The sequence below is a fragment of the Rhamphochromis sp. 'chilingali' genome, assembly GCF_963969265.1.
Source record: "Rhamphochromis sp. 'chilingali' genome assembly, chromosome: 18".
NCBI lineage: Eukaryota > Metazoa > Chordata > Actinopteri > Cichliformes > Cichlidae > Rhamphochromis > Rhamphochromis sp. 'chilingali'.
The window spans coordinates 4,422,183-4,446,730 of record NC_137945.1 but is presented as its reverse complement, the minus strand read 5'-3'; the positions used below and the strand labels follow the sequence as shown (position 1 = coordinate 4,446,730).

The 24,548-nt window shown below is 41.6% G+C and overlaps 2 protein-coding genes across 7 annotated transcripts in view; both read left to right on the top strand.

Moving 5' to 3' along the window:
• Positions 1 to 4,189, top strand: part of LOC308385794 (uncharacterized protein) — a 33,907-nt gene extending 29,718 nt beyond the window's left edge. Inside the window, exons 20-21 of one of the 2 annotated variants that reach the window (XR_013969647.1) lie at positions 3,725 to 3,812; positions 4,001 to 4,189. The gene's annotated coding sequence lies outside the window, so the exon portion shown is untranslated. The remainder of the gene's footprint in view (positions 1 to 3,724; positions 3,813 to 4,000) is intronic. The other variant, XR_013969648.1, reaches the window with a different exon arrangement.
• Positions 4,148 to 21,790, top strand: LOC308385797 (SH2 domain-containing protein 1B). 5 transcript variants are annotated; one of them, XM_080864938.1, is made up of 6 exons: positions 4,148 to 4,166; positions 4,256 to 4,354; positions 13,566 to 13,940; positions 15,081 to 15,144; positions 21,299 to 21,548; positions 21,650 to 21,790. In XM_080864938.1, exons 3-6 carry the CDS (start codon positions 13,798 to 13,800, stop codon positions 21,688 to 21,690), a joined length of 498 nt encoding a protein of 165 aa, XP_080721064.1. In that variant the 5' UTR covers positions 4,148 to 4,166; positions 4,256 to 4,354; positions 13,566 to 13,797; the 3' UTR covers positions 21,691 to 21,790. The 5 variants fall into 5 exon arrangements, with proteins under 5 accessions (XP_080721064.1, XP_080721062.1, XP_080721063.1 ...); XM_080864936.1 differs by lacking the exon at positions 4,148 to 4,166 and adding an exon at positions 6,736 to 6,986 and having other exon boundaries at positions 4,215 to 4,367; XM_080864937.1 differs by lacking the exon at positions 4,148 to 4,166 and adding an exon at positions 6,736 to 6,986 and having other exon boundaries at positions 4,217 to 4,354.
• The last annotated feature ends 2,758 nt before the right edge of the window (positions 21,791 to 24,548 follow it).

The following is a 24,548-nucleotide window of genomic DNA, read 5'->3' as shown; positions in this document are numbered from 1 at the left end:
TTGCATATATTTATACCTGCTGCACTAAACCAAACAATTGATGCTCCTGACTGAAACTCTGGGGTTAAGAAGTTATTGTGGAGATGAAAAGAAGTCAAGACGTTTTTCTTCCTCTCAAAGAAAAACTTTAACAAACTTTTCAGTTTTTAAAAAACTTGCTCCTGAATGGATCCAGATGCCGTCCAGGAGAACAAGTCCACTTCCTGTTAATTCCAAAAAGTTGATTCTGTTCATCTGGATGTAGCGTTTTTATGGGAGGAACATTTTGTCACTCATCCGAGTGACTTCTTCAGTCTCAGCTGACTGCCGGCTTCCAACCTTATAAACATTACCTTTGCACAATGACTGAAAACAGCCCACTGAAACGTTTCTCCCACTGATCGCTACGTCCAGATGAACAGAATCAAGTTTTGGGATTTACTTACCCGGATGATTGAGCATGCACTTCCTGTTAACTTTGTTGTACAGAAACTGGCTGCCATTCAGACAAGAGCACAGCAGGGGGCGCTTGTGAGATAGTTCCAAATGAATGGGAGTGAATGCAGCTAAAGGTGAAAGTGCTTAAGCCTGCTGTCACACCCATAGTGGGTGGATCTGCATGTCTCATTTAGCACAGACGCCCTTCCTCACGCAGCGTTCCCATTTATCCAGGTCTGTGACCGGTGCTTGCAGCACACGTGACTTATGACCCCCCATGTTGGCGCATCTCCTCTCAGAATCGAGTGAATGGACCTAAATTGCCAACATCATGATTAAGACTTGCCTCTGGGTGTCCACGGCGCTGGCGTGCGTTTTTACAAGAAAAAACACAAAACAATGACAAGAGTTTACAGAAGAAAAGTTAATAGGATCTTCATTCCTTCTGATCTCAAACACTCCCCCAATGAAACAGGAAGTTGTTCGCCATAATTATCCAGGTCACGTCTGTCCATGTGACCACTCAGACAGGCTTTGTTTGTGTGCAATGTTCCTCTTCTTCAGCCTAAACATCATTACATCCTCTTACTATACAAACAGCAAAGTGATCCTGAGGGAATCATAAAGTCTCAAGGACACAGTGTTTATGTTTTTCAAGAGATGAACTGATCAAAGGAGTAAACTAGAAGCGCTCCACAGTCAGGATGTGAGCTTCGTTTCTCCAAAAGCAGCCCTCAGATCTCTTTCTATGTGACCCTAAACAAATCCTTTCTTTCCCTTTCATTTTCATGCCTCTCTGTAAGAAAGGGTAGAAGTGTTTGTGTGATGATCTACTGTAAAAAAGAAATAAAGAATAAAAAGACCAAGCAGGCAGAGTTTAACCTCTCAGTGTGGGTTTTATGTTGTGTCTGCAGATTTGAAGTTTCAAAGACAAATTTTGCAGCTCGTGCAGAAGGTTGAGCCTGTTGTGTTGCAAATTACCCTGCCAGCGAGGTGACCCACTGATTAGTGAGGGATGATTATGGGTGAAGTCGGAGACACCCACCCAGTGATGGGTAATAATAGCTCCACAGACTCTGACCACAGTGCACCCAGCCCATCCTGCTCTGTACTCGACATAAACACATGTAATTTACCATCTACAGAGAGCCGAGACCCAGAAGCAGCAGGGGACTCGGGAGAGGCAGAAGCAGAGAGCTACAGTAACGTCAGAGCTAAAATCATGCAATTAGTGGTGGAAACAGGAGCCTGCTTTACTGTTTAAATGCATGCAGTATGCGTAGAGAGTTTAATTAAACTGTTTCTAATCTAAGCAAGGGTTACATTCACAATTTTACTGGCACCACGAGATTTCAGTCATGAAAGAAAAATCGTACAGATTTGCTCTGTACTTGCCCTTTCAGAACTGCAAACAGGTTTTGCAAGATGGCTGCGCACGTAGTTGCAGCAGCTCAGTGTCCCACCGATCGATGCCATGTTTGGATAATTCTGTGTAGAAAAGGTGACAAGCTTCCTGGGAGCCAACACAGAGGAGAACCTTTCCTGGAGTGCGAACACCTCCGAGCTGCTGAAAAAGGCCCAACAGAGACTTCCTGAGAATTCTCGGGAGGAATAAATTCACACAGAGACTGCTGGTGTCCTTCTACAGAGACACCATTGAGAGTGTTCTAACCTACTGCATATGCATCTGGTGCCTTAGCTGCACAGTGGCTCAGATGTCAAACATCTTATCAGAGTCGGGAGTGCAGGTAAAAATAATAAGAAAAACAAAACCAGGAAATAAAACTATTTGTAACCACTGCACTCGAATTTTGAAAGTAAATTCAGAGAGTTTCTAATCTTTCTTTGCCTCTTGCAGTTATTGTTCGAACACTGAAACCATTTCACTCACCTACGCAAAGTTACTGATGGTCGAAACAAAGGCGAGGGGGGTTCAATCGAAACCGCAGATGGGCACAATTTAGCCTCAGACCACCGATGTTCTAAAAGTAGAACTGAAAGACCTACAAAAATCTGTTATTCTGTACATGGTTTGTGCCCGCAGTCTGCACTGCTGGTCTCTGTCCTGCAGTCTCGATGAGCTGCATGGTTCTCCACCTGCTGCAGTGTCTGGTTTGACTGAAGCACGTCTGCTGCAGAACAAAGACTTCCATCCTCAGCTGCAGTCAGTCTGTCAAACAGTGGTGTTTAAACGGCACACTGGTTTGCAGTGGCTGAATTTTCAGAATAAGAGATTTGGGATCGTCCAATAGTAAACCCTAAAAATGTACCTGTGCGGCCTGCAAAGTACATTTTATGTGGGAAAAGCTGCATATATACAATAAAGAGTGTGTGTTGTTTCTATTTAGTTTGTGTCTAAGTCAGTCCGGCCCACAACCCTGATGATGTCACTACTCTGTAGCTTCTTAACTGTGACATCAAAAACAAAAAAACCAACTTGTGTGCTACTCGATTAAGTTGTTTAACGTCTTTGTTTGAGTTTTTAAAAGTCACCACTGCTTCAACAACCTTCCATCCAACATTCACGCTCACATTCCCTCCTACAGCCAATTTATAATCTCCAGTTGACCTTACGTGCATGTCTATGGACTGTGGGAGGAAGCCAGAGTACTTAGAGAGGGCATGCAAACACAAAAAGATCCTGGAATCAAACCCAGAACCTTCTTGCTGTAAGTCAGCAGTGTGACCACTTTGCTTTCATGCAGCTGCATCAGATAGAAAAATCAAAATAATTCTGTTTTATTGAGCTTTCATTCTCTGCAAGTTTGTCTTCCCTGATTAAATCCTGCAAGTTTTTCATATAAATGTTAGCAGAGCCTGTGTGTGTGTGTGTGTGTTCCATCCATTCACTGTGGGTCTTTTAGGGGGTCTCTGCAGACCAGACTGAGCACTGATTGGCTGGTGAGCACCCAGGTAAAAAGATCCCTGTGGGGTCACGATGTTCTGATGAGTTAAAGAGCTTATCTCATCGGTCACCTGACTTGACAAGGCAAAGAGGCTGAAGAGGATCTGGTCAGAGAGATTATAAAATCAGCGATGAGCGAGCAGGCTTCAGGATTTCTTCACTAGTAAACGGCTTAACGCAGCCTCAGCGGTCAGTTATCACACAGAGAAGATATTTCTGTGAAGTCTCAGATTCATGTAATTCAGTCTAAATTCAATAATGGCATTGTAAAGCGCTTTGGGTGCCTTGAAAAAGCGCTATATAAATCCAATCCATTATTATTATTATTATAATGTGTTAGGGAGTTTTTATTGTTTTATTTGATTATGCTTCAAATGTTATGTTATGTCTGTTTGTGTTCAGATACTTTGGAGATTCTTTTAAGTTTGCATGAGCACCTGGTGAGGCTCTTTGGTCTGTTTCTCAAACCATATGACTGTTAACATATGTGGTAAGTATCACTGCCCACTAATGTTAGCTGGCATTTTTATACTATATTTAGTAAATTATTTTTCATTTTTCATTTTAATTTATTGATTTTGAGCTATATTACTTCCTAAAGCTGCTTTTTTAGAATTTATTATTATTTATTTTATTTTTTCTGTTGATTTAAGCTCCTTTCTTTCATCTATTTGTCAGAGTGTGGAAGCCTAAGAAAGACTGAAATTAAAATCAAGTTTATCAGGAAGACAAGGTCTCCTGTAAAGCTGCTTGTGACCCGACCGGGCCCCATGGACTAAGGCCCGGCCACCAGACACTCGCCCTCGGGCACCCTCCCCAGGCCTGGCTCCAGGGCAGGGCCCCGGTAACCCTATCCCGGGCAGGGTAAATGTTCCCTCGATGTTTTCTTCATACGGGTCTTCTGAATCGCTCTTTGTCTGGTCCCTCACCCAGGACCAATTTGCCATGGGAGACCCTACCAGGGGGCAAAGGTCCCCAGACAACATATCCCCTGGGATCCCTGGAACACACAAACCCCTCCACCACGATAAGGTAGCGATTCACGGTGAGGTCTAATAATTATTACTTAATATAATCAATTAAAAATATTAATTTTTAAATTAAAAGTTATTACTTATTAAATCTTATTTTCTAGATTTTAAAGTCCTTTAAAGTTTCAGTTTTTAATGTCCCCTATAAGTACTAATTAAACATCTATAAAATTGCAGTGTTACTCTGTAGAAAAGAACATATAATGGAATTTGTGAAGTAAATTCAAAGTACCCCAGGTTTGTACTTTGGTAGCATGTTCAGAATAATAATACTGGCTTTATAATCTGAAGGTAGGGTCAGCTGACTCGAAGGAGCTGGATGTTCTATTATTGGAATCTTCAGCTAATCTGTGCCTCCTGCTCAGATTATCACATTGTAACCACTGAACCGGGGCATATTCATGTCGCTGTTAGAGTATTATGTAACGGTAATGGGATGTCTCATTGTGGATCCGTTCTCCGGCACCGTGAGCGCGGGAGATTCCCTCGCCAAATCTGAGCCGGTGTCATAACATCTTGACGGCTTGAGCTGCAGCAATGAAGTGAGGCAGAACCTGAACCTGTTTGCTTTTAAAACTATGATCAACTTCATTAAAACCAACTTGCATAATATTGTTAAATTGCCTTAGTGCTGCCAAATCAGCTGTGATTTACTGAGGCACAGATTTTGGCTGATGTCAGGATGGGATCCATCCTGACGGATTGGGCTGCTTCATCCAGCGGGTACTTGGGCAGAAACGGGTAAATATCTGAAAAATGGTGGAGGACACAGACTGCTAGCCTGCCTCCACTCCAGGATGTTATGCTACACGCCATCAAAGCAGACTGTTTGAGACTGTGAGTGATCCAGAGACCAGAGCTTTACTTCCTCTGGATATTCCTTTCTGTCTCCAGGGTGTTTCATTGTCATCTTGGGTCAAGCAGAAAAAGAAAAACACTCAAATGTCTTAGTGGCAACAAATCAATTGAAATGAGTGTAATAAACAGTAACATGCTTATATGGCTTTATCATAGATGACCTGTTCCGACAAAATCTGAAGGTGAAGCTCTGAATAAAACAGAGGAAAAGTTTTATGCTTCGTGCAGTACATTAACACAGCGTCCCCAACCCCCGGGCCTCGGACCGGTACCGGGCCGCGAGAGTTGAGGCTCAGGTGTGAAATGTGTGGTTTTCAGGGTTTTTATCGGTTTTCAGCGTTATTTTGTTATCGCTTTGGTCGTTAACTCGGTTTTCCTGGGTCTTTTCACGTGTGTTATGAATAAATCGTCTTTTTTTTTCGGTACCGGTACTAGTTTTATTTTGTTGTATTTATCCACGACACATTAAAGGCCGGTCCGTGAAAATACTGTCGGGCATAAACCGGTCCGTGGCGCAAAAAAGGTTGGAGACCGCTGCATTAACACATCTGTCCAAAGTGACGTGGTGCTTGGCGGGAACCAAAATTCAGACATTCCACAAATACAAACACTGGGTGTGACATCACTTATTTACACTTTACAGTTAGTGCAACAGTGAGAGCGCTGAATGCTCAGACAGGTTTGTTCCTTTGGGTTCTTTCTCTTTCTGTCACGATCCTGGGTCTTATGACCCAGTGTTTTGAGTTTTAGTTCATTTTGATGTTTTAGTTTATGTAAGCCCTTCAGGTTCCTAAGTTCATTTGTTATCATGCTTAAGTGTTTCTAGTTCTTATTATTTCCCCCTCGTGTTTCCAACTATGGTAAATCTCCCCTGCTCTTCATGTGTTTCATGTCTGTGTCTTACATTGTGAAGTTTGGGTTGTCATGTCTACGTCTCATTATGTTTCCTGTTTTATTGTGAAGAGGTCTGGTGTTTCTGTGTTCATCGTGTTCAGTTTTACTCTTCCCCTGTGGCGTTGTTATGTTCATGTTGATCTACTGTGCCTTTCTGTTCCATGTTTCAGATCCCTATGTTCTGTCTCCCCCAGTCTGTTAAGTCCACATGTCTTGAGTTCCGTCAGTGTGTTTCCTGTTTTACTTTCAGTCTGTTCTATGTTAATGTTTCTAGTTTTGCTTCCCTTGCCTCGTCCTGCTTAATTACTCTCAGCTGTGCTCTCCTCCTGTGGCTCATTCCCCCTCGTTATCCCTCAGTGTATTTAAGCCCCATGTTTCTCTTTGTCAGTGTTGCGTCCTCCATCATAGCTGTGTGATTTTTCCCTGTGGCTCCTTGTGCTTTAGTTTTCCCAGTTTAGTTTATTTTGTATTGTTTTTCGTGTCCCACTCCACGCCAGCAATAAAGCTGTGTTTTTTGAGTTTACCTTTTGTCTCTGTGAGTTTGCGTTTGGGTCCTACTTTTGCCTGCACACAGCCGTATTGTGACACTTTCACATTCTGGTTTAAACGTAAACTTTTTTATTTTTCCAGAAAGTAGCTGCAGAGTTTTGATGTTTGTGAGGAGCTGAGGCAGCGAGGAAACGGCGACATCCGGGAGTTCTGTAGGGACGGGGAAGACCGCGACGGACCGCGCGCTGCTCTTCATGGACAGCAGTGACCGCAGGAATCTCAGCTGTAACGCCACCGTGTTTCCTTCACATGTCGACGCCGCCTTCACCAAAGCGTGGGATACTGACACTTCCCCATTGGCTGCAATCACCTCAAACAGAAAGAACGGGCAGGTACAGACATGTTAAGATCACAGGACATATTATTGTAACTTTATTAGTACAACTTGTTTAAATTGCAGATCACAATAAAACCAAAAAAATTTACGTGTGCTTCAAAGAGCCTGAAAAGGTGAATGTCATTTTAAATGTAAAACTATTAAACCTGATATATGTAAGATTTTATAACACCAATAAATAAAAAATCTAAATAATAAAGTAAAACTAAATAAAACATGCTTGTAACAAAGAAGAATGAAGAAGGATCATTGAGTGCAAGAGGAACTGACCTGAAAGATAGGATCACGGCAAAGCTTGAAACCTGGACCCTCTGTAGCTGGTTACAAGTGAAATATCCTCTGAGGATCTGCTAGATGATGTGGATGCAGCTCTACAGACATTGAGGACGGCTACAAGTACCTGGGAATCCCACAGGCACATCGGAAGAAGCTACTTGCAAAGCTGCAACCGCCAAGTACCTGCAGAGAGTCAGGCAAGTCCTGAGGAGTCAGCTGAACGGTAAGAACAAGAACATCCGGGCTATCAACACCTACGCCATGCCCGTGATCAGGTACCCTGCTGGGGTAATAGGCTGGCCAAAGGAGGAGATAGAAGCCACTGACATAAAGACAAGAAAGCTCCTGACCATGCATGGAGGGTTTCACCCCAAGTCCAGCACCCTGAGGCTGTACGCTAAGAGGAAGGAAGGGGGCCGGGGACTGGTGAGTGTCAGCACCACAGTCCAGGATGAGACAATGAACATCCACGAGTACATCAGAAGGATGGCCCCAACTAACCACGTGCTCAGTGTCCTCGGGCAACAGAAACCCAAGAAAGAGGAGGCGCCATTATGGAAGGACAGGCCCTGCACGGTATGTACCACCAACAGTGGAGGTGGCTGATATCCAGAAATCCTACCAGTGGCTGGACAAAGCTGGACTGAAAGACAGCACAGAGGCACTAATCATGGCAGCACAAGAACAAGCTCCAAGTACAAGATCCATAGAGGCTGGGGTCTATCACACCAGGCAAGACCCCAGGTGCAGGCTGTGTAAAGATGCCCCAGAGACAATCCAGCACATAACAGCAGGGTGCAAGATGCTAGCAGGCAAGGCATACATGGAACGCCATAACCAAGTGGCCGGCATAGTGTACAGGAACATCTGTGCCGAGTATAACCTGGAAGTCCCGAGGTCAAAATGGGAGATGCCCCCAAGGGTGGTGGAGAGTGACCGAGCTAAGATCCTGTGGGACTTCCAGATACAGATGGACAAAATGGTGGTGGCTAACCAACCGGACATAGTGGTGGTAGACAAACAGAAGAAGACGGCCGTAGTGATCGATGTAGTGATACTGAATGACAGCAACATCAGCAAGAAGGAACACGAGAAACTGGAAAAGTACCAAGGGCTCAGAGAAGAGCTGGAGAAGAATTGGAGGGTGACCCAGAGGTAATTGGAGCGCTCGATGCAGTGACCCCCAAGCTTGGCGAGTGGCTCCAGCAGATCCCGGGAACAACATCTGAGATCTCTGTCCAGAAGAGCGCAGTCCTGGGAACAGCTAAGATACTGTACAGGACCCTCGAGCTCCCAGGCCTCTGATAGAGGACCCGAGCTTGAAGGATAAAGACAACCCTGCAGGGGCGAGACGGGATTTTTTTTTTAAAAAATACGCACAAAAATGTGAACATAAAAGAAAATGTAGAAGAAAAAAAATCATTAAAATGGTTTTGTTTTACTTTAAAAACATTAAAACAAACCAGTTAATATAAAGAACAAATTTTAACTTCTTTTTTTTTCAACTTTAAGGTTCAGGGTACACTGAAGGTGATAATAGCTTTTCCTTTAATTCGTCACACAGGTGTGTATCTGAACTTCATGTCTGTATACTTTGTGTATTTCTGTTAAATTAGCCTCAGTGAGGCTGTATATGTATATAAGGATAGATGTCTCCATGTGTTTGTGATACGGCTTCTGAAGCCATGCAGCGCTGCAGATCAACAGGGGGTGTCAGGGCTTTGAACTCCACCCGCTCCATCTGAACTCCCCACGATTTGAATTCGAGGCACAGCGCCATCTGCAGGACAAATCAGGCACAGCAGGTTGTATTTACAAAACATATGTTTCTCATACCTGACAGCAGAAAACTTAAGAAAAATAAAGATGGCACTCGCAGGTGAACTCTTCCTGAAATCACCCCAAACTCAGCTGCACACCTTTGTGATGATATGAGGTGCAAAGTGCAACAAACCAGGAGGAAATACAAACCCAGCATCGATGTATCAGAAGATCCATCCGGTCCCAAGTCTGGATAAATGTGAAAGCTGCACCAGGAACCGTCTGGGCCAACAAGAACATGGCCTGGGGGCCGTTTACAACATGCATCACCCACATGAAGGGAGAAAAACACAACAGCACTGCATCCACAGTCAAGACCTGGTGACAGCAGAAGGCAGGGAGAGGTGAGGAAACATCAGTGTGCAGAAACAAATAACTTCAGACTGTTATTGTGAAAGAAAAGCAGCTGATTCTGAGCAGGCCAGGTGGACACAGATGTGATCCTTATATGGGAATAACGGTCAGTGCGTGCCAGCTTTCAGTGATCACAGGATGCTGCTGACCTCTTGTGGCCAGATATTAAAGAACATGGTGCGCAGGTCTACTGTCTGGATGGCGTCCAACCAGGGGATGAACCAGACCAGACCTGCAGAGCGTCAGAAAGGCGAGAAGACCCCATTTTTATTAGTTGTGCTTCTTTGCATGGTAACACACAAATGTGAAAACTTGAAAAGACCAAAAGAAAAACACTGAGGCAGCGTGCAGTACAAATAAAAATAGTTTAAGTTAACTTAGTGGTGATATTTAAAGTCTCGTGTAGTACGAGTATTTGCACTTTATACCTAACATAATAATGTGTGTAATAAGGTATTTTTAATCATTACTTCAGCATCAATCATGACAGAACCACTTTAACGTTACTCTGTTTGATGCGCGATCCTGTATTTATTCTAATAGTTCTGAATCTCAGCTGTAATTTCAGAGTAAAGCGTGCTTTTCCTTCCACTCCGTCATAGCCAACGCTGCACATTTACACCCATAACGATGAAACAGAAGCTGAAGTCTTGTTGCTACAGGTCAGAAGAGAGAGAGTAACGTCTGGTACCGGGTCCTTTGGCTCGTCCTTCAACAGCCCGGCCCAGTCTGAAGGCGACAGCAACTACAACCTGCTCATCGACATAACACAAAACACTCACACATTCAAAGATGAATCCTACAGAGCTGAGGGTGCATTCAGTGTTTTTGTGCAGTGATGACTGAAAGTTTCCATTTCACATCTGTGAAAGTCACCTGATGAAGCAGGACTGGCTTCTAAATTACAGATAATTTACTCTATTTATCCAGAAGATTGGGATTCAGCAGCTAAAAACACTAAACACATACTAGAAACATGACAAAACAAATTATGTTCATCGAGGCAAAAGAAGGAGCCTATACGAGATTATTTTAATTTTAATGTCAGTTAGCTAAACAGTTTCATTTATTTATTTGCTTTGCATCTGATTTTAGTTGGTTTCCAGAATTAAAGAACTTTTGGTTTCTCATCTCAAAGTTATTGAATTAACAACGACAGAAAACCAAAAGAAATCCTCACATTTGAGAAGTTCGGAGCAGACTCTCTCTCCTGAGTAATCATTAGTGATTAGAAAGCCAACTAAAAGTAAAGAAAGAAGAATTACTGCTTGTGTTGCACTAGTGGAAAAAGCAGCAGAGAAAACAGGAGGACAGTTTCTAACATTGGATGAGGTGGGCCTACAGCCCGCCTTCAGTCTGCCACCGCTCACCGTGCTGACGTGCATAAACTCTGCACAGAGGGTGGAGGAAACACACCAACTTTAAACTCTGGTGAATATATTAAATGTAACTGATGCTTACTCATGTGGTCTGCAGGGCTGCAGAGAGCCTGCTGCTGGATATAGTGTGTTCTTCTTTTATGATGTTCTTTATAATGCTCGTGTAATTTTATGAAAGAACAAGGTTGAATGAGCAGCATGAAAATAACCTCCATATGTAGTCAATGCTTTGGAGAGAGTTTATATTCTGATAATTATTTTTATCTTTCTTTTTTTTATCTGTAACAGCATTACATTTAAATCTCCCCCGATGTCTTTATGTTTTGCTTAGAAGGAGCCAGACTTTTTAAAGTGCTCTTGAGCAATAATTCTCCACACTCCTGGCTTGCTCCTCTTGGAGTAACTTCCCCACAGTTCCTTTCTTCTGCCCTGGTTTCAACACAGATGGAGGTTACAGCAGTTCTTTGCCAGATCATTGTTGGCGTTATGGTGAGCATTGGGCCACCTGTGGTGACTGTTGTTTGCAATCTCCTGTTTGTAGTAACGCCATCTCTCCTCATCTCTCCGAGTTACCTGCAGCAGCGCTCTTGGAAACTCAAAACCAAGCTTGTCCACTTCATCACGTGATTTCAGTAACTAGTCAAAAGATCCTGTCACCTGATCAACAGGCGGCCTACTCTCTGCCTGCTGCTCTCACTAAGTCTTGGTTTGCCACCAACCGCCCACAGACCCAATTGCGGTTCCATCCTCCTACACAAATAAGACCCATACTGTTGCCTATGCAAACTATATTGCTCTCTTAGACTTCTTTAACCTCCTCTGTAACGTCCTCTCTGGCAGAGCTCCTGTGTGCTCTTCTGCTCTGTCATGATTTAAGGCTGCATTTCAAAGCAGCGGAGTTTGTTATCTAGTCAGAAGTGATGGAATTATGGACACAGGGAAGTCCACTTCAGCATTGCAATGATCCCAAACACACTTCCAATGCAGTAAAAGCGTATCCGCATATCTGGAGAACTATTCCTGAAGACTTCTTAAAGAAATGACCAGAAAGCTGCCTCAGAGAGTTCAGGCTGTGTTGAAGAATGAGTGTGCTCATACCATATATTGACTTTCAAGCTCATTAGAATTGTACAAAGTTTTGTTTTGTTTGTCACATGTTTGCGCGTTTCAATGAATTTTACTGAAAGTGAAGTGGCTCATGACTTTTGCACAGTATTGCATTTATGACAAGCGTTTTAACACACACAACAAAACTGCAGTTTTTTGCTCAGGTTTTGGAAAGCTGGCCTCTTGCTGTGCTGCTCTCACAGAGAAGAAGTGTGCGGCTCTTCTGCCTGTAGAAACCATCACACCGCTTCCTCGTACAGACTGGGTTAAGTGTGTGTGTTAAAAGGTTAGCGCTTTATTCTGCTGGTTTCTCTCAGAGACGGTTTAGTAGCATCTACACAAACAGAAGCTCAAGCCAGCAACCCCCATGTTGGTTTGCTGCTCTCTGACACTGCGACCATCTAGTATTTTAAGCAGACTAAATATGGCTTTGAACTTAAAAGCTTTTATACCTGTTTGTTTTTAAGTTTTATCTTAGAGAAATACAATAACATTTAATTTTTAAGACTAGAAATAGTTTCCCCCCAAAGTTTGTATAAAAAAACGCCCAAAAGCTGCAATAAAAATCTTTTTTTATTCACTTTTTTTACTCAGTGTTTCTAGAACTTAATATGCAAACCCCAACTCTCCCACCCAAAACAACGACATTTATTGCACAATGAATGAACTTCATATTTTTGTTTAATAAATAAAACAAATGTTCTATCAGCTAATATTTTAGCTCTGCTCTCTGATGACTCATGATTTCCTCTCAGTACAGTTCATTTACAGAAACGAGAGCCTGAGTCTGAGCGGTTTCCCTTCTCTTACCTTTACACACATCCAGGCTGAAATGGGGAAGGTGACGACCGACAGTAGGGTCAGCACCTTACCGACTGCCTCTACCACCACCCCGCCGCTACTCTGGCCTCCACCTGCAGAAGACGGAGAAGCAGCAGGATGGATGAAACTATAATTCTGTAATTTCCTTCGGGATTAATAAAGTATTCTGATTCTGATAAATTGAACAAACAAAAAGATACTTGCTCTGTGCTGACCTGATCTACCACATGACTTTGTAACAATGAGCTCTCAGCCACACAGGCCTGCAGGTTGGTCCGTGACCCCCCGATCTGTGACTGTTAAGCTACGAGGGCAATTAAATATTTGTGATAACTGACGAGAGTCGGTTAAAAAATAAAATAAATAAAAACCAGAAAGCCTGCAAATCCGTTTTGACAGTAAAATGTCTTAGACAGATTCTGCTCTGAATCCTGAGGCAGACCTGCCTTTATCAAAAATGTTTGTTTTAATAGTTTTACAGTAATGGCGCTCTAAGACACCGTTAGAATGTAAAGTATAATATAAATGAGTTTGTAATTCATTCTTCTAAGCTTGTAACCAGACTTTACACATTGTCTGCTTACCGATCAGCAAAATCTTTCTTTGACTTCCTGTTCTCACCTCTCTCTGATTCTTCTGCTTTAACTAAAAACATTAGTCAGTTCTATCCTGCACATACCTGCACATGTGTGCTGGTTATATCACTGATGTTACTTTCTCTCTCCTCTCTCGCTCGTGTTCGCACACACGTTACACACTTCCTGTGAAACTGCTTTAGTGTGAGCGGCTTTCTTCTCTCTTCTCATTCTGCTCAGTGCCTCCAAGCGCTGCGCACCGACCTCTCTCTGCTCACCTCCTTCATCCCGTCGTTTCCCACCGGGAACCTGGACTGAGCTCTTTTATGGCCCCTGCTCGCTCTCCGAGGGAACTCAGACAGTGAGTTCTCAGACAGTTCTTGGAAATGAGCCTGTTTTGAGAAAGCAGAAGTTGCTGAGAGGTGTTTTGGCTTGTTCATGTCAGTCGGTTGTCTGCTGGCTTCTCTTCACCATGGCAGCAGCTCTGCCTGCGTGCTACCATGGCGCCATGACTAAGAAGGAGTGTGAGGATTTGCTGGGAAAGAAGAACAAGGATGGAGCTTACCTGATCCGAGACAGCGAGACCATCCAGGGAGCCATGTGTCTTTGTGTCTAGTAAGTACTCTGCACCACGGAGTCAGGCTCCATACACCAGACTTACCTTTATCAAAACTTCTTTCTTTTAACAGCTTCATAGGTAAAGACACTCTATGGTATCATTGGAATATGAAGCCTAATATAGAATACGGTATCATTCATAGCAGGTTGTCAGGTAGGCTAACCTTGTAACCATCCTCCTGGTGGTTCTGTCTGCAGATTCATGATCGATAGGAGACTTTTTAAGTTAAATCGCTTTAATTGTGAGAAGAGCGCGATGAGGAAAAGAGGACTCTAATGTGACTTTGGTTTGGGAGGACTAAACAAATAAAAGTGCTCCCTCAAATCAAATTCAAACCTCGCTCTCCTTCAGTCTCTGAAAACCTCATAAGGATGTGAAGCGTTTGGGCAGTGAGGAATGAGGTGAATATAGTGACCTAAAATCCTCTGTAGCGAGCGTCAAAGGGGGAAGAGAGTATTTTAATATAATAAACCAGGTAATTTAGTTTTAATGAGCTTTGTTAAGAAAGGCCGTTGAATAAAAGCAATAATGGAAAAACGTAACCAGATCTTTTTGCTGATGCAGCAGTGTGCATGCAGGTTTTTCCTAACCTCTGCTGTGTTGACAGCAGGGAGCATTTAGCAATTCTATGAATTATATTAGAGGCAAAAGATGTTCCGTTGATCTAAGCAGATTATACTCTATAATAAAAATCACGATAAGAACGTTTTTGCGTGGGTATTATTACTCTAGGAAGTGTACACCTACACAAATACCACAATATCAGCTGTGGTCAAGTAAGGTTCCACTCTAGCTCGTTGCTGCTTCTGCATCTTTTTTCCATGACCTGCACGTAGTGTTTACATACAAGTAAAAAGTACATTAAAATTTGCATAACTTTTTTTGTGCACTGCCAACGTTTTCTGTTTGTGTAGTTGTTAAGGAAGCTGCTTATTACTGATAAGAAGATTCAAACTATGAGAAAATTGAGTCATGTGACCATGTGTTCTTCTTCCTCTTTTATTTTGTGTGAACAAACAAAGTCAGAATTTTGTTGCATAAAAGGTTTTTTACACACGTCTAAATAAACAGTTTTTTCCTTAACCTTACTTCTTCTGTGGTCCTCTAACAGCAGCATAAATCTCCTTTTCTTTCAGTAAACAGAAGGTGGTGTACACCTACAGACTGCTGCAGTCACACAATGGATACTACACCCTCCTGGTAAAAGAACACACACACAAATGACCACATGCAGAAACATTTGCAGCTGCAGCCAGGTCCTTGAATTCAGAATTATTCCTTGTTCTGTGTTTGCAGTAAACTGAGACTCTAAATGCTCTTTCACGCTGCAGGATTTTAAATCAAGCGGTAAAATATTTACTCTTAGAAGCAGAAGAGTCTTTTCTATTCAAAAATGTTCTTCGAGGGGCCGCCTCCTGCCAAGCGTTCTTTAAGGAATCACTTTGTGTGGTGTAAAGTTTATTTGGACGCCTCATCCTCATTATTGTTTTATGCATTTTAGCCTTTTTTGATAGGAAAGCACAAAGAGTCGACAGGAAGGCAGGGAGAGAGTGATGATGTGCAGGAAATGGTCTGGGGCAGGCTCAAACCCAGGCACCTGCTTGTGCGGCACCTGCAGTAGGTCATATGAGTCACTAGCTCAACCAAATGAGCAATAGCGATGCCCTGTTATCATTGTCCTCAAAGGTGTGCACCTGTGAACACAGGCCCCAACAAAGTTGACACCTGTGCCACGAAGCTGCCTGCTGCAGTTTGTGTGCCGATGTTGATGCCAGATGAGGTTTGCAGCTCTGTAGTTATTGAGACAGCAAAGCGCTGGTGACTCTTCTGCGTGATGCAGCACTCAGCGAGCCTGTGCTGGAACTCCACATGATGCTTTACTTCGTGTTTGGGTTTCTGTGGTTTCCAAATGCTTCGGCCTCGCAATAACACCAGCTAAAGCTAACTGTGGAAAGGAAGAAATGTCACCGACTGAATTGTTGCAACAGTCTCATCCTATTATAGCACCACACTCGAATTCAGTGGCGTTTCTAAAGACCGACTGATTGGCTAGGTGCTTGATTTCCTTAAGGATTGCGATTTTTACATGCCTGTGGCTTTGAGAGCCTCAATTCAAACCTCAATTCAAAAATTAATTGAGGATTAGTCCATGTAGTGTATGTATATTTAAACATATTTGCATATGTGATCTATAGTACATAGAAAATATTTCTTTTTGAATATGTAATATTTTAGACTAAAATAAACAATAATGACATGTCAGTTAAGCTGTTTGCTATCATAAAATTAGCAAAACTCAAAAACAGGTCTCGGCGCCGGCTTAGCACAGTCGGATGAGCAAGTGGCCAACCCGGGTTTAAGTGCTGCATGTCTTCCCCTCTGCTTTCCTGTCGATCTTTGCTGTTTCTAGTAAAGCCAGTTACAGGCACAAGCTCCTGGTCATTAGTCGGAGCTACTGAGACCTTATCTTATGTCTGAGAACATCTGAGAAAGCTCTCCTCTTCCACGCTCTGACTTCCAAATATGGAGCGTGGATGTAATATAATATAAATTCATTTAGATTGTATTTCAAATAACTAACATGAAACAAATTATTAAAAACTGAAGCAGAACATAAAACTGATGTTCGGTGGCACATCTTTGGGGAACAATTTTAATAAGAAACTCGTATTTTTTCTCCAGTAAGCGTTTGTTGAAACTCAGACGTTAAAGCGTCCTCAGAAAAATTAACCACAGTTCCTCGAATAATCCCAGAGCAGGGTCCTTTGTAGTGTCAGGTGAACAGAGAAAACCCCTAAACGAAATGACCCTCTCCGAGCAAGCCGAGTAGTTCTGAGAGCGTAGATGTTTTAAATGGTAGAGCTGTGAAGATGTGACTGTCAAGGTTAACATTATTCTGTCGCTGTGAGCCATCTTTATCCTTTGTTTTGTCTGTTTCTTGGTAAATGAGTTGCACTCAAAAGACGAGTGAAGGGAGGCAGAACTGTACGAAGTTTACATAAAGAACAATCGCACAGTTACACAAAATTACAGACAACGTCAGTACCAACAAAACACAACCACACAAGTTTCATATATTTTACTGATTTTTTTTAAATTTGAGTATTTCAGCAGGTTTCAGTTTTAAACAGATAAAACCACAGCTGGTAAACAACCCAACAACTCACCCCAGCAGGACAGTTTGCCATCAACACCAGAGGACGCAAAGAAGCAAATTTACAACCATTATAAAGAGCTCAAAGTGCTATCCTGCACCTAAGCTTTCATATTTCTATTCAATCCAACATACTACGAGCAGGACAAGTCCAAGCTCCTCCCAGAGCCAGCAGAAATTATTTTCATGATCAGAAGCGTTCTGATTAATCAGAAATATCAAAATAATCAAATAATCAAATAATTATTTGCTCAGTTAGCCGTCATTCTATTTCGGAAAAAAATGTTCTTATCATTTTCTCAAGATGTTGAGAAAGTGATAAGATGTTATCAAGATGTTGTCTTCAAATAATTTGTATTTGGTTCACGGACAGAAACCCAAAAACACACGCGACATATCAGAGGAACAAACTCACGACGCCACAAAAACAAAATAATATGAAAAAGACAGATATTAAAAGTGCGAGAAAGAAAGAAAGATAAAAAAAAATAGAGGCTGATGGACTCCAAAATTTATTTCACCAAAAAAATAAGGGAGAAAATTCTGTCTGTATTTTAGCAGAATCTGTTCTAAATCCAGTTAAAGTATGTTTTACTCTTCATAGATAAAATGACGATGGCAACACGTGTTTCTTACCTCGTGCATACCGGTTAAAACTGTGGAGCTGCATCACCCAAACATTCCTACAATTTGAATCTTATTTCTTATCAAAGAGGTATATATAATTATTACATTTAAAAATGTTTAAATCTATGTGAAATGATCTTCTAGTTTTACTCCTCAAACTGAAAAACATCATTAAAAAGTCCATGAATTCATTTCTCAGCATTTCATCAAATTGCCAGGCGGCTGAAACCTGTACCAGCGTCCACCACAAACACAGGGCGAGACGATAGTGGTAAACAGCGCAATGCTGCTAGCCAGCTGCTAACAAAGTGTTAAACAGATCGTGTTTTGCTTATCAAACATCTCACCACAAACTATAGCGAGAAAGAAAATACGTCATGTTAAAAAAACAGAGGAGCTATTAGTAATCCCTGAGGAGCCGGCTGGGGCTCAGAGCGGGCGGCTCCCACCAGGAAGGTCAGTGGTTCAGTCCCCGGCACCTCCAGTCTGTATGTCAAAGTATTGTGGTGAAAGCTTCTGGGCCAGTGTGTGACCAGCATGAGTGAAGTCAAACAAAGGAATCAGTCACAGATAAAAAGTGCAACTGAGTGAATGAGACTCAAATCAGTCCTTCACTGTGCACTTTATTTTACAGGATTTCAAAAAAAAAAGTTGTTTGCTGAGAAAAGGAAAACACAAAGTTAATGGCAAAACCAGTTAAAATAGTTTAATATGCTATATATGTTTACATTTTGTACATGTTTTCACTGTGTTTTGAGTTCCATTCAAAAGAGGAAAATACTTTGGTCTCATCACCGCGTCTGCACAAAATCAGTTTGGAGCTTTAAACGTCACCAATGTTTCCTTTAAATGTTTCCATCTGTCTGTTAATCGTTGTTGAAGTTCAGCTCGTTTTCTGTTTATCTCAGAGTCTTTCCCATGCCTTTAAAAATGGAAAACAAACGCTAAACAGCTGACTGTACATGAACATTTCACCTCGATCATGGAAAGTCAGTTGTCGTGAAGTCTCCCCACAGGAAACTCCTCTGACGTTCGTTAGACCCCACACTGAAGGGCATCATTTTATCAGAGTCAGTTTTTTCCACAACACGCAAAAAAATAAGTGTATAAAAGCATAAAAGCCACAGATTTATTCAACTGCTGCCGGCGTGCGTGAGCTGTTCTACTTTAAAAGTAAGCCCGTGGGCTCAGTCTCAGGATGTGGCTTCTGGAGGTTTCACTTTTCCCCCTACGATTATCTATTATTAGGGGGTGATTTAAATATTTAAAGATATATTTATTGTAATTTTACGATCTATTTCACTATTCTACAATACTTCCTTTGCTAATAAGTAAAGGAAAACAGTTGTTGTTGTTGTTGTTGTTGGCCTTTTTTATGGTCTTTTTGAAATAATGTAACTTCTCCATTAGAATGAATCTTGTGCTTCAGTGCATTTGCATAATTTACGAGACAGCCATGTCTGCGAATGGAACTGACAAAAATTTATTGTTACCAGCTGACTTTTCATTCAACAGTCTTAGCAGGACTTGAGATAGTCTGGTCTCAAAATCAGTAAATCTACAAATGCACTTGATTAATTTGTTTTCTATGAAAGGAGATGTTTGCAGGTGTGTGTGCTCAGGTAACCTTTTAAATATTAAAGTTCATGAAAGTACAATTAGAAGAAGACAGAAGGAATATGGCTTGTTTCAGCTTGTTTCAGCTTGTTTTGTAGCCACCTTACAGTCACTGAGTGTCCATGAACACCTCTGTGTACCAAAGTATTCTATGGTCAAATATGAGGCCATCGGTCTGAAAATGGGTCATACAGCAGGACAATGATCCCAAGCACAGCAGCAAATGTACAAAAGAGCGACCTGAAAAAGAAATGAATAAACAGGCTGCAAAGGACCAGTCAAAGTTCACACCGCAACCCGACTGAGATGCTGTGGGAGGAACTTAAGAGAGCTGCGCATAAACGAATAACCACAAACCTCACAGAACTGAAGCAACTCTAAAGACAAGCGGGCTAAAATTCCTCCACCAGCATGTGAGAGACTCATGCACTCAGTCACACAGAAAACTATTGCAAAGTATTGCTGGTAAAGGTGGTTCAACAAGCTACTGGATGAAGGCATGCACTGAGTTTTAAAAAACACAACTTCTGCATTTTGTTTTAGTCTTTGCCAATATTACACCACGCCGTAACAATATGTCACAAGTCATCATACAGGACTTCTTCTGAGGTTATATAACTTTAAGAACAGATAAGAACTAGATTCATTATTTGTTATTCTTATAAAACCGTAGTACTAAAAGAGGATTTCCTTAATTTTTACATCGACTGTATTTTCAAGTTTTGACGAAAACCTCATAAAAAAACAAACAAATAAACACTTGAGGTTTGGGAAAGTCCAACTTCAAATTCAGTTGGTTCCAAACGAAGTAGTAAATATTCAGTAGTGCAGTGGAAACCCCCTTTAAAAGTCACAAATGACAGTCATATGAAAAGCGAGGGGTCCTACATGAAGACTGTAGCCAAAGACTGAGCGTTGTTCTCTCATTGAACTCTTTTCACGCTCTTTAAAAGCAAAACATTTGATGATGTCATAGTTTGCTGTGGAAAAGTGACACTGACTTTTTCCCCCTATTTTGTTCACATGTGTTGCACAACAGTGAACAACCACAGTTGTGTGGGTTTCCCTCGTGCTCCCAGAACAGCTCCTACCTGTTAGGTGCTGAAAGCCTTAAAGGAGTTCCTGATGCAGCAAAACCTACTTGTGATGTCTATCGTCTGATCATCCAACCATAACTTTCAGTATGTGTCAGCTTTGGCCACAACAACAATTATAATAAGAAAACTGTTAAACTGAAGCGGTGCTGGGAACATGACACGCATAAAGTTCAACAACGTTTATCGCACCATCATTCTGCTTCTGACAATTTGTTGAGTGAACGTTTTTATAGTCTTGAAATTCTTTAAACGATGTTTCAAGGAAATAAGTTGAATACACTGGCTGCAGAGTGTACCCCACCTCTGGCCCTGTCACAGCTGGTGTAGACCCCACCCGGCCCATAAACTGATATTCAGTTTATCTTTATCAACTGAATATTTGGTGTGCTCAAGCAAAACGTGGTGAAATTGGCACTTTTTCTGATGTTCTGAATGTTTTTCAAACAAAAAAAGAAAAGAAAAAAAGACAATAATTTGCTTTAATAGTACAAATGTTTTAAATGTTTTCAAAGTTACAAGCCTTCGAAACACAAAGTAGTGCCTCATAAATAAAGGAGATAGCCACAGGAAATCTTCAGGCGTGAAAAACAGATAAGCCTTGTTAAAAACTGCTTCACACCCACTCCAAGTGTCGCAACCTCAACCCGAAATTCAAAATAAAAGCCAAAGAAACAAGGTTTTTTTGGACAAATGTTCGAGGGTCATCTCACCATGTGAGAGCACTAGCTGCTTAAATAAAACGATGATATTTTACACTTTATTTTTAAACAGCTCATCTTGTAACTGTGATTACTCGGCTGATTTTTGGAGGATGATGGACCTTTGTTGTATTTACTTTATGCTGTTCTTGTTTCATCAGACAGCGGGGGGTTTGGATGAGACATTTTTTAAGACTATTGACGATCTGATTCGTCACTACAAGAGGAAGAACCAGGGTCTGGCCATGCATCTGCGCCACTCAGTCAAAAGGAAGACGGCCTTGCTGATCCAGCCACAGAGAGAGCTGCAAGCACAGCCTTCAAAGTCACCTGAACAAAGGCCGCGCAGGACTGAACGTGAGCCATGGAGGCAGCCTGACACCGTACCCGAGGAAGAACATGATTACGAGAGTACGCCTTACATTTTCTCCGTTTCTGTTCTTTTCTGTCCTATTTCTGTCTCGCAGCATCTTCTTTGGTTTGTGTGTTTGACCTTCGCTCTGTTTATTCAGATGCTCCTGAGTCTGAGTACGTCGAAGTCCTTCCTGATTAACGTCGGCCATCAAACACCAAATGAGATGTTTGGGGGAAATCAGTGACAAGAAGCTCACAGGCTGGATCTTATTCAGGATGATGACATGTGGACGTATACACACTGTACCTACATACATCATCATCATCGCCATGTGTGCTACAAGGGTATCAAAGCTTTTACTGCAGCTGAACTATTCACAATGCTCTCGGATCAGGATTCCAGGAGATGCACTGGATTTGAAGAAATGCAGCCTCAGTGCTCCCATCAGGATGAACTGCAGTAACTCCACCGTCCTTTTTCCTCCACTGACGTCATCTGGTCATGATCTAACTGCAATACTGTCACAAACCTGAGACGAAACAGCTGTTTTAAGTTATTCCACTGGTTCCTGGGCCGAAGGAGCCAGGCCGCTCGTGGATCCACCCAAGTGATAAACTTTTAGGTTTTGTTGTTTTTATTATCAAACGCATATGTAAATATAGATTTATGTATATTTTTTATTGCAACAAAATTATGTATTTGGTGCGATGCTGTCACCTGGTTTATGAAATGAGGAGCAGAAAGTGGGCAGGAAGAAACTCATCCTTATGAAAAGCACGATGAACAAACTCTAGCGGTTTATTTTCCATCTAAATGCTTTAAGGTTAATGTTGTTCTGTGAGGTTTACTCTTTATTTTTCCCGTGAGGTACAGAGCTCGCCGACGTGGTTTAGATTTATTTTGTGCATACGTCTACTAATTAAAGACAAAAAGAAACTGTCCGTGGCAGCAAAATGAAATAAAATGTCTCACACTGCACACTTGTGAGAGAAGTCCTGAATCTCTAAAACTGAAATCACTCCAAAATATGATGCGTCACTGTGGCTCCAGCGCAACGTGCTGGAAAGCCTGGACATTCACAAAGTGACTTCCTTCTTCCTTGTTTTCTTTAGTAATTCAGAATGTGTTTAGTATTTCTATATTAGTGACGTCAATATAAATATACATTTTTACTGTCAGAATAGTTTTATTCAACAAGTTGCTGAAGACATTCCTCTGAGATTTCGGTCCATGTTGACATCACAGCGTCACATCCATGAGGTGGATCTCCCTCCACCACATCTCAAAGGTGCTCTATTGGATTGAGATCTGGTGACTGAGGAGGGTGCAGCGAGCTCACTTTCATGCTCAAAAAACAGTTTGAGATGCTTTGAGGTTTGTGACATGTCCTGTTATTCTGCTGGAAGGTGCTGTGTTCATAAAGAGATGGAGACGGGCAGTAACAATACTCAGGTAGGCTGTGGTTGTCAAATGATCCTCAGCTGATACTAAGAAGCTCAAAGTGTGCCAAGAAAATATCCCCCGCATCATCAAACCTGCGGCTCGAACATACGAGGCAGGAGGATCCGTGCCGTCGTGTTCTGACCCTACCGTGTGAATGTCGCAGCAGAAATCGAGACTAGTTGTTTGTTTTCATTTTCTGTTGTCTGATTTTGGTGAGCCGTGTGAACTGCTTCAGTTTCCTGTTCTTAGCTGACACTTGTTAATGCGTTTAGAGAAGTTCTTTTGCATACATTAGATCAGCCCATCTGGTTGTAGCTCCTAAACCTTCAAATCGGCTGAATCTGTGGTTTGGTTTAAAAGTCTGAAAATTAATTTCTATAGGTGATCTTTTCTTGAACCTTTTCCATAATCTGGGCCCTTTGGTTCTTATTGTGTTTGTATAAGAGTGTATGCAGGAAGAAAAGTGTTGCACTAATAATATTTAGTGAGAGATGAGGAAAAAGGTCATGCATGAAGGAAAAAATACACACTAAAAAAGTAAAGAAAAGAAAAGAAGGGAAGACTGCAACAGGAAGTATCAAGGAAATGCCTGAAATGACCAAAATGACAGCAAAGGGAAGTGGAAGCTGGTTGAATAGTCGTGACAGGAGGTGCAGACAAGAGAAATTAAATGAAAACTCTGTTGAAGGGTTCAGTCTTTGCACTGTCTCAAAACTGCATTGATGTTATTAATAAATCCAGTAAAATCAAATCAAATACTCTGCTTTTCCTGCTATGTGACTTTTTCGCTCATAAAAATAAATAAAAATTTAAATATCATCTTTTTGCTTGTTTTTTGGAACATGAACAAAAGTTCGACTCTGACTCTGCATTCAGCTTTTATGCTCCTTATATCTGGAACAAACTCCCAGAAAGCCTCAGATCAGCTGAAACACTCAGTTTATTTAAATCCAGGTTGAAGACTCACCTGTTCTCAGCTGCATTTGAATAAAGCACCAAATCCACACTTTAAGCTTAAATTTCAAAACTTACATTTAACTACTGATTTTATCTACTGTTCTGATTTTATCTGTTTTGATTTTATATACTGTTGTTTGTTTGTTTGTTTGTTTGTTTGTTAATTAGTTAGTTAGTTTATTTGCTTGTTTTAATCAATTTTAAATCATGCTTTTTATTTGTTCTTGTTTCTAATGTCTCTGTAAAGCACTTTGAATCACCTTGTTGTTGAATTGTGCTATACAAATAAACTTGCCTTGCCTTGCCTTGCCTTGCCTTGAATAGTTCAGAGTCAGGGGTGATTTGTGGCAGAAGGTCAGCAGCAAGAGTGAAAGGGGAGGTTTACAATGTGGTGCTGAGACCTGCTACGATGAGCGGTTTTGAGGTGGTGGGACTGACAAAAGGGGTAGAGTTAAAGATTTCAAGTTTCATTGTGAGTGACCAGAATGGACAAGATTAGAAAGGGTTAGATCAGAGGGACAGCTCGGCGGTTTGAAGACAAAGTTAGAGAGGGAGGGCCGAAATACTTAAATAGCCATGTGCAGAGGAAGGATAGTAGAAATACTGGACAAAGTATGATGACTTTCCTCCAGCTGCAAGGCTGAAGGAAAAGATGG

Bases quoted from the DNA above. Each gene is read 5' to 3' on its own strand.
- LOC308385797 (XM_080864934.1), top strand. From the start codon at position 9,248: ATGTATCAGAAGATCCATCCGGTCCCAAGTCTGGATAAATGTGAAAGC. The intron at 15,145-21,298 runs GTAAAAGAACAC...TTGTTTCATCAG, and splicing joins ATGGATACTACACCCTCCTG to ACAGCGGGGGGTTTGGATGA. The intron at 21,549-21,649 runs GTACGCCTTACA...CTGTTTATTCAG, and splicing joins GGAAGAACATGATTACGAGA to ATGCTCCTGAGTCTGAGTAC.